General features: G+C 40.7%; 1 protein-coding gene across 2 annotated transcripts; it reads right to left on the reverse strand.

Moving 5' to 3' along the window:
* Positions 1-984: 984 nt before the first annotated feature.
* On the reverse strand, positions 985-7,813 carry LOC108268311 (neuromedin-U receptor 1). 2 transcript variants are annotated; one of them, XM_017473203.3, is made up of 4 exons: positions 7,288-7,813; positions 2,209-3,081; positions 1,456-1,501; positions 1,172-1,378 (listed from the first exon to the last, which is right to left on the reverse strand). In XM_017473203.3, exons 2-4 carry the CDS (start codon positions 3,059-3,061, stop codon positions 1,303-1,305), a joined length of 975 nt encoding a protein of 324 aa, XP_017328692.1. In that variant the 5' UTR covers positions 3,062-3,081; positions 7,288-7,813; the 3' UTR covers positions 1,172-1,302. The 2 variants fall into 2 exon arrangements, with proteins under 2 accessions (XP_017328691.1, XP_017328692.1); XM_017473202.3 differs by lacking the exon at positions 1,456-1,501 and having other exon boundaries at positions 985-1,378.
* Positions 7,814-9,810: the final 1,997 nt, after the last annotated feature.

The following is a 9,810-nucleotide window of genomic DNA, read 5'->3' on the forward strand; positions in this document are numbered from 1 at the left end:
GATTCACACACTCCTTCACTAACTGATTAATTCGCTGACTTGTTCACACCTTCTAGAAGCTTCATTTCATGACCATGTCCTGTATTTTATTAGTCACTTGCCCAATCAGATATTCCAGATGTGTAAACTTTAAAAAAAATTATTATAATTTTTTAATTCTGAATCAACTTACAGTTCCATATGGAAGAACTTGTCACTTCGGTGAAGAAAAAATGACCTGAAAAGCGGACGTGTGATTATATTTTGTGGGAATACGGGTTTAAATCACTCAGAATGGTAAAAGTTAACAGCTTAATAGTCAAACATTCCTCTTTCATGCTGTAGCTCCTGTATGACCCTGAACACGACAGTCACATGTATCAGAACATTGTAAGTCATAAATACACAACACATAAATCAGTCTGTTTGTCCATTTGCGCCAGCCGTGCACAACTTTACCAGGCTTCCATACAGACATGGAGAAGACCGTCAGTCGTAACCATGTATGGACGAGTCTCTCCGTGGTTTAAATACTTGTAGCGTCATTAGAAAGCTCTGTTTTCCTTCACAGCTCAGCCGGGCAACTCGAGGAAGAGTTTACTGGCACCTCAAACGCTCCAGACAGCATCATGGTCTCATTAAACTATGAAACCTAGTGGTCAGGCCATTTCTAATGTTGATGTTATATAAATGAAAAAAAATTCTGATGTGTTACTTTGAATTATACGCAGTAAACAGAGTTAAGCTCAAGGCTAGCAGGCTAAGTGGCTAAACTGAGTGGCAAAACTAATTTCAGTTCTGAAAGGAGAAGCAGAAGGGCAGGATTTTGGGTCTTGTTTTGTGCTTGAGTGCTAAAGTGCTAGTTCCTGAAAATCCATGGTTCTGAGGTGCTAGCTAACCTGACAAACAGTATAAAACTCTTGCTAGCGTGTGAAGAAAAATAACTGCAGATACTAGCCTAAGCACCTGTACAAATAAGACCTGAGTGTTTGGTACCACCATCACTGAACAGCTTTCCCCCAGTTTATTTCCAATCAGTGCATCTGTATTATTATAAATTTATCAAAATACTCCCCCATCCTTTGTCTCTGTACATTTACACATGACGACGTGTCCCATTTTTCTCACACCGTGGTGCGAAAGGTGATCTGCGTAATGTTGAATTTCTGCTCGTTCTTTCGGCACGCAACCTCCCGGAACAGCCCTCTGAAGCGCGAGGACATCAGGCTGTACAGGATGGGGTTAACAGCTGAGCTCAGATAGAAGAGCACACCTGAGGTCAGGTGAACCAACTCGAAGGCGTGTAGGTTCTGTTCGCTTGAGTCATCGATGTAGCCATACATGACACGGTCGATGTGAAACGGCGCCCAGCAGATGGCAAACACCACCACCAATACAACTGCAGATCAAAACAAATAAATACACGACACAAAGAACTGCTAGACATTTGATATTGCAAGTTATTTGAGGAAGAACCTTTCATAACGTGGGTTGACCGATAGGTTCTCCAGCGTAGGTTCATCTGACAAGTGGCAAATAATACACATCAGGAAAAATCAAGGCTGTGTCCCAAATAGTAATGATGGCTTTGATGTACTATTGCACCAGTCAGGAAATAGAAATATTATTCTTTAATAATCAATATTAACTTTGAAGACAAGTTTTTAACAGATAAAAAGATGCACTTACTTAAGAAATCTTTTGTTTTGCGCCAAAAAAACTATAGTATCCTGATCTCACTAAATTAATGACTCAGTGCCTGATTGAGTCACTCAGTAACTCATAACTGACTCACTAACTGATAAATTGACTCACTCATTAAATTAATGACTCAGTGCCTGATTGAGTCACTCAGTAATTCATAACTGACTTACTCGGAAACTCACAATTGACTCTATAGTATCCTGTACTGACTATAGTATCCTGATCTCACTAAATTAATGACTCAGTGCCCGATTGACTCACTCAGAAACTCATAATTGACTCACTCACTGACTAACTGACTAACTCACTAAATTAACGACTCAGTGCCTGATTGACTCACTCAGTAACCCATAATTGATTCACTCCCTCATTGGCTGACTGATTCACTGACTCGCTTACTCACTGACTCGCTCTTCTAGGAGCTTAATTTTTTTTTACATAAAGGTCGCTAATATTTTTGGAGATGACCACATTTTCTTCCCTGTTGAGATTATGTGTTAAAACAGCAGATTAAAAGCCACTCACACAGCATTTTGGTGACCTGGCGATGGCGTATTTTCTGCGCTCCTTGGTGCCAGGCTGTGGCGTTGTCCTGCGGTAGGTGCGTTTCTCGGTGCAGCTGGAGTGCGATGAGCAGGTAAAGTGCACCGATGCTCATCATGGGAATGAGGAAGAAGAAGAGCGCAGTAAGCTGGACTAGCAGCCCGTAGATCCATGTAGGCTTCACCAGGCCGCACACGGCCGACTCAGGAAAACTCTGGCCAAACTTCGGAGGTAACATATTCAAGCCGTGCAAGCTGGTGTTGGGCAAAGCGCAAAGAAACGACACGATCCACAGCGTCACGATGACCCGTCTGACATGGCCATGTGTCATGACGTGCTTAACACGTAGAGGGTGGACGACAGCGAGGTATCGCTCAGCACTGACCGCTGTAACATTCAGCACCGAGGCGAAACACACCATCTCGAACAGGCACGTTTTGAAGTAGCAACCTCCGGTTCCAAGCAGGAACGGATAGTTGGACCACAGCTCATAAAGCTCCAACGGCAAGCCAAACAGGAGCACCAGCAGGTCTGAAATGGCCAGGCTGAGCAGGTAGAAGTTGGTGGGTGTGCGCATGGAGCGATGGCGCATGATCACAGTGCACGTTAGTGCATTGCCCAGCGAGCCGACACAGAAGATGATTAAATAGGAGACGCAGATTGGCAGAAAGTGAGGAGAGCGCCGTGGTCCCCGAAAATTTTCCACGTATACGCTCCGGCTCTCACACAAATCCGCCACATCCTCTAAACTTAGGTTCTCCAAGATGCGCTCGCCAGATTCCAGGCACCATGAAGGGTCCGGGAACGGGGATGAGGAGCAGTTGTAGTGAAGCATCGTTTAATGAAGATAGACACCTGGAAAAAAAAAGACAGAAATGAAAATCTATTAATTCATTCATGTCTATACTCGGGTCTATCCTCATGCATGTCTATCCTTGGGGAACGGACTCGTTCACACCTAGGGGCAATTTGGCGCGCTAGTCCTCTTATGGCCATGTTTTTGGGAGAAAACTGGAGAACCAGGACGAAACCCATGGGGAGAACATGAGATTTGAATCGGTGATGGATTCCCAGTATAGAGTCTCCAGCTCCACCATGACCCTTACCAAGACAACACAGCTTAATGAAGATGAATGAATGTTGACATGAACGTCAGCAATTTAGTCATAGTGGAACACTGATGTCCTTTAAAAAAAAACCCACTCATTAAAACACACTGAAGTGTATTTAGACTCTTACAGAGAGAGGTGAAGTCCTCATCTTCTACTCATAATACTTGTTGCCATTTGCGATAAATCCTGAAATATCTTGTGCACTTAAGAGCGACTATAAACACTATACTTAGTGTATACCTAAAAGACAAATATAGAGATAGAGATAAAAAATAGTCTGCTTATTTTGACTTACAGGAGTAAGTCAGTCCCTTCAGAAATAGACACAGAATCAAACAAATTCCGCGATATTCTGAGGAGCTTGCAATTATTCGAAATTACCGCAGATTTTTCCGCAGATTCGGGCCGAGACGTGTCGTGTGACGTCATCACAACGCGCGTTCAGTCAAACCCCTCTTCCAAACACGAGTGCAGCTAAAAGATCTCATTTATTAACAAACATCACTGCTTTCGCACAATTCAAGTAAAAACTCCGCAAGTCGCATCACAATTTTTCAAAAAAGCCACAGCAATATCGTGCGTTCTTCGGCTGCACCGATCACAAAAAACTCGCCGAAATCCTGTACAGTCCGTACAAGCTAATATTACCTGTAACTTGTGTCCTCTGCATCAGATTGCGTGAAGATGATGATCATCTAATGGTAGACTAAAGGAAACGATCTGGAAATGAGATGGTCCCAGAAAACGGGTTCACGTAAACATTCCCAAAAACGTTCTATTAAAGCAAGCCTGAGGTCATACATATCTATTATTTATACTTTAATTGGTACGTTCTGTTTATGTTTCACCATCTCCACTAGTGTCTTCGTAGCCGTTCCATGAATTTGATGTCATCCTATTGGTGCAACTGCTTCAGACGATTTCTCGAGCTGGAAAACATACTTCGGCGTCCATAGATTCATCGGTGTATAATAAGAATACCTTCCAGCACGACGGGAAAATAAAACATCCATATGATGAACTGTTGAACTGCCAAGAATTTGCCCTTGAGCTCCATAGCACATAATAAATTAACCCAGTCTACTGTTTAACCCAACGTCACAATGAGGGGTTAAAATACGTCACTTTTACACTGTTTATGGAGGTCTCTCTCTCTCACAGGAGTCTATGGCAATAAACACAAGACCTGTGTTTACTTCAGAAATGGCATTAAACTCTCCAGCAAACCCAAACACAGCACCCGAGTACATCGCCACATCTATTTCCAGAAGTGCTCAAAATCTCAGTCTTCAGCAGGGATTTCCTTTGTTCTTTCTTTCTTTTTTATTTATTGAAATAAACCATAAAGAGCTTTTTTGTAATGTGCAATGCTAATGAGTTTTTCATGCAAATAGATAATCCCGCTGATCCCTTGAAAGCTTGATGATACAGTATTTGCTTAAATGGAGCTGCTGGATGGAAAATTGAAATGATGAGTGAATTTTCCAGTACACAAAGGCCATTATGCACTTTTTTTCCTTCGCACGATCATAATTAGGTGGTTCATAAAAAAAACAACAACAACACACTTCCTGTTCCAAGAATCTGTTGTCTCATATTTGTAATTTTTCTCTCTACTTTTCTACTTTTCCTCTCGATGTCCACGTTCTAAGATATGTGTGTATATATATATATATATATAGTAAGAGTAGAAAATAAGTAGAAAATACGAATGATGTTTATTTTTTTTTTTAACTTAAACATTAAACATAAACCATTCATACCCAGAGATTTAATTATTTGTTATGACAGCTTGATGGTGTATTTACACAACACTAGCCAGATGGGAGCTGCGCTGAAGTGCTCGTGTATGTTACGGCCACCCGAAGCCACCCAGATCGCCACTGCTTTCTGTTGCTTGAAATACTACAGTTTAAAAAAAACAACACTGCTGGCGAATTCTGGATTCTGATTGGTCAAAAAGTGCACATTTATATTAAAGCGCGTGTTCTAACGTCATCGTCATCGTTGTACGGCACGCACACACATCGCAAGAAAAGGGATTCATGTAAAGCATGTACAGTTGTTGATATTGCACGGTTTACAGAAGGAGTCTCCGGTGTCGGGGTAAAGCTGTAATGTAACTTACGAAATCTTCAGGACAGCGGAGTTTACGTTTTCTCGGTAACGTGAGAAATTGCGTTTTTTAAAAATCTTAATAAAAAAAAGAGGCTGATGTAGGAACGACTGTTTATACCTGGTTATTAAATCTAGCTATAAACAGATATGCTAGTCTATGCTAGTTCTTTCTCATTAACGCTAGTATGGCTTTTTTGGTTTAGGACAAAATGTCAATGAATCGTTTAGGAGCTGAAAGAGCTGAAAGAGTCGACTCTTATTTATTTGCTAGAGGAAAAAAACTCAGCTCAGTCACATGAAAAAGTAAGTACACCCCTACATTTATCACACCTTCAAATCCATAAAATTAGAATCAGGTGTTGAAGATCGGGTGCCAGTGATTAGAACCTGCTTGAACCTGTCTTATTTATACTGCTCTCATATCTAGTGTTTGGGGTTCCCTTTGTTATTGATCTAAAGAGTTCTGTAAGGCCTTCAGAAAAATAGGTTGTGGATGCCTATGATTCTCCAAGATCTCCACAGGATTTGAAATACTTCATTCCACTGTAAGGAACATCATCTACAAATGGAGCAGATTTCAAATGACTGCTGATTTGTACAGGACTGGCTGTCCCAGCAAATTCAGCACGAGAGCAGACCACCTGATGCCAAAAAAAAAATCTTCAAGAACCCAAAAATTTCATCACAGGATCTGCTAGTAAGTATTGCCACTGTTGGTGTCAAAGTGCATGCTTCTACAGTCAGAAAGAGATCACACAGATTTGACCTGCATGGGATGCGTCCCAGGAAAAAGCCTTTGCAGGACTACAGTTTGCCAATGAGCATACAGTCAAAGACTAGACCTTTTGGAATAATGTACTCTGGACAGATGAATCAAAGATAGACTTGTTTGGCCACAGAAACAGCAGAAGCTGACTAAAGACAGCTTTTCAGGAGAAGCACCTCATACCAACTGTGAAACACGGTGGTGGAAATGTTATAGTTTGGGGTTGCTTCTCTGCCTCAGAATCTGGATAGCTTGCATTCATTGATTCAACTATGAATTCTGCATCATATCAAAGAGTGCTTGAAGATAATCTGAGGCCGTCTATCTGAAAGTTGAAGTTGAACCGAAAGTGGACCTTTCATCAGGATAATGATACTAAGAACACGAGCAAATCCACCAAGTAATGGAGGGATATGGAATGGCCTAATCAAAGCCTGGATTTGAGGGGATTTGAAACGGGCAGTACATGCAAGAAAACCCACAAACATCTTGCATCTGAAAAAAAATTTGCATGGAAGAGTGATCAAAAATTCCAGCAAGCCTGGTGGACGATTATGCAAAAACGCCTACAAGAAGTTATTTCTGCTAAAGGGGGCAATGCTAGCTTCTGAGGCCAAGGGTGTACTTACTTTTTCCACAGAACAATATCACATCAATTGATATTTCTGTTGAATAAATGATTGAAAAAGCTGATTTTCCTTGTGGTTTTGTTCAACTATTTCAACTTCATTAATAGGTGCCATTTCAAAGAGGATCAAATGTTTTCTTGTCCAAATATGTAAAAAAAAATAAAAATAAATAATAATAAAAAAAAAATTCCAACAATTTCCATGGGGTGTACTTATTTTTCACATGACTATATATATATATATAATAGTACAGAAATGTTTAGGGTTTAATAAGTGATGAAGGAAAAGCATTTCTTGTAAGTTATCTGAGACGTTTAGCCATTACGTTATTAAGTTAAACATATTATTATTGTTATTATTATTATTATTATTATTATTATTATTACTCTTGGTATGCCTAATGCCTCTGTGTAAAAGTACATTAAATACAACTGACCTTGACTTCCAGAGCTCCTGCAGCGGGTACACACACGATCGGGATGCCTGTTTAAGATGTTGATGTGTGTGTGTGTGTGTGTGTGTGTGTGTGTGTGTGTGTGTGTGTGTGTGTGTGTGTGTGTATGATTAAGCGTCTTTCAGAAGAACAACATGTCCGTGTGTACGTGTGTGCAGCATTTTTCTCCGTTTCCACAAATCTTCTCTTGATGTGCGACTTGAGCTGCCTTACTCTCCTCCCCTTTTCCCTCCATCTCTCTCTCTCACTTTATTTTTTAAACACTCATTAAGTGCTTTTCTTTATGCAACTTTGTTTACTCTGTTCTTTAAGCCCCTGCTCTTCTCTCCTAACCAACTTGTGACCGTGAAAGATCAAAAGTCATGCTCTGGATAAGATAACACACACTAAATTATCTACATTCAGAGTTTCCAAGTTCTCCCCCCCCCAAAAAAAAACATAAACAGTTTACTTGGTTTTCTCCCAGAAACCGTGTTTACTCTTCCGCAAACAAACAATCCTACCTCCATAATTCTTCCTCAGAAAAAAATATTTACGTGTAAATAAATAACTCTATCTTTGAATGGTGTAATGAATAAAAACACCATGTGTGGTGCTGTGATACTGTAGGAAAATAATCAATAACAGGTTGACGTCATGAAACTTCAAGTTCTTGTGACTGTTACAAAAGAACTAACACTGGAGACTCCTTCCATAAAGGTTACACAGTGCTGGGGTACCATTTGGGATTGAGACGTCCAGGTCCTAAAGAGTCAAGAAGAGAGTATAGGGTCGCAGCCTGTGGCTCCCTCTGGTGGCAAATTCATGCTTTCCTCTGTCGTCATGAGATGTTTTCACTGACAACATAATACTTTATGCAGAATTTTATGTTTTGGCTGTAAACACGCTTAAAATAACCTAAAAATTAAATGCATAAATGCGACTCTGTTAAGTAATGAATAGTTTTGTCCCCTTAAACTCCACAATGTTTCTTTCTTTTTCACACAGAGGACAACGGAAAAGAGACTGCACATCAATCAGCTTGACTTGAGGACTGATCTTTTATATGAAATTATGAAGAAACATTCAGAAAGTGGAGGGAATTTTTGTATCTGGCAACCTTGGAGGGTTGTACGTGTTCTGCATACAATGAATGTTGTATCCAGAAAATCAAGTTTAGCCACAGGATCTGGTCCTGGAGAACTCTGTCTGAGTGAGTGTGTGTGTGTGTGTGTGTCTGTGTGTGCTAGAGCAGGATAAACACTGGGGGCTTCTCTAGGACACAGTGCATTGAGCAGCTGCGTAACCGACTCTGAATATAAGCAACTTTCCCTGACAAGGCTTCTTTTTTTCCCTTTTTTTTTTTTTTTTTTTTTTTACAATATGTTTTCTTTTATTATGTTGGCTAATCCTGATGTAGGATAAGTATTCACACCTGAATAAAGCCAAGCCGAAATGTTTCTCAGTGTGAAAGCAAGTATTGGTTTTCTCTTTTCACAATCCTTGTCAGAAGGTCAAAGTTCAAAATTCTGAAAGATAAACTTATTTAAGTAAGCACGTACTAGGGACGTATCTTATCGATATGGGGCAACCTTGTGTGTGTGTGTGTGTGTGTGTGTGTGTGTGTGTGTGTGTGTGTGGGTGTGTGTGTGTGTGTGTGTGTGTGTGTGTGGGTGGGTGTGTGGAGCAACAGTTCTGCTTTGTAGAGGATACACACTTCCTGCAGAAGGCGACTCAGTGCTTTATCGGAGCTGCTGTTTTGCAGTTGTGTTTTGACAGATCTATAACAGGGAAGGGTTCAGGGTTGCCATTTTGAGTAATTTCTCACGTTGAAAAAAAGTTAATAAATAAAGCACAGATAATCTTGTTTACCATTGGGACGGAAGCAGTGGCTGAGTACACCACGCATACTTACATTTACATTTACATTTATTCACTTAGCAGACGCTTTTATCCAAAGCAACTTACAAATGAGAAAAATACAAGCAAAGCGACATGTCAAGCAGAGAACAATACAAGTAGTGCTACCATACAAGATCCATTAATTGAGTTCCAGAAGAAGCAAAGTGCACAGAGTAGAAGTGTAAATGCAATTTTTTATTTATTTATTTTATTTATTTTTTTATGGGTTGGTTAGGTGTTCACGGAAGAGCTGGGTCTTTAGTTGTTTTTTGAAGATGGTGAGAGATTCTGTGGTCTGGATTGAGGTTGGAAGTTCATTCCACCACTGAGGAACAATTAGTGTGCAGGTTCTGGAAAGGGACCTTGAGCCACACTGAGTGGGAACTACTAAACGTCGGTCGCTAATCGATCGCAGATTGCGTGAGGGAACATAATCCTTCAAGAGAGAGTTGAAGTAGGAGGGTGCTGTTCCAGACAAGGTCTTGTAGGTGAGCATCAAGGCCTTGAATTCGATAGGGGCGGCTACAGGAAGCCAGTGGAGGGAGATGAAGAGGGGTGTGACATGGGTTCTCTTGGGCTGGTTGAAGACGAGGCACGTTGCAGCATTCTGAATCATCTGAAGGG

This window comes from Ictalurus punctatus, chromosome 7, assembly GCF_001660625.3.
Source record: "Ictalurus punctatus breed USDA103 chromosome 7, Coco_2.0, whole genome shotgun sequence".
Lineage (NCBI taxonomy): Eukaryota > Metazoa > Chordata > Actinopteri > Siluriformes > Ictaluridae > Ictalurus > Ictalurus punctatus.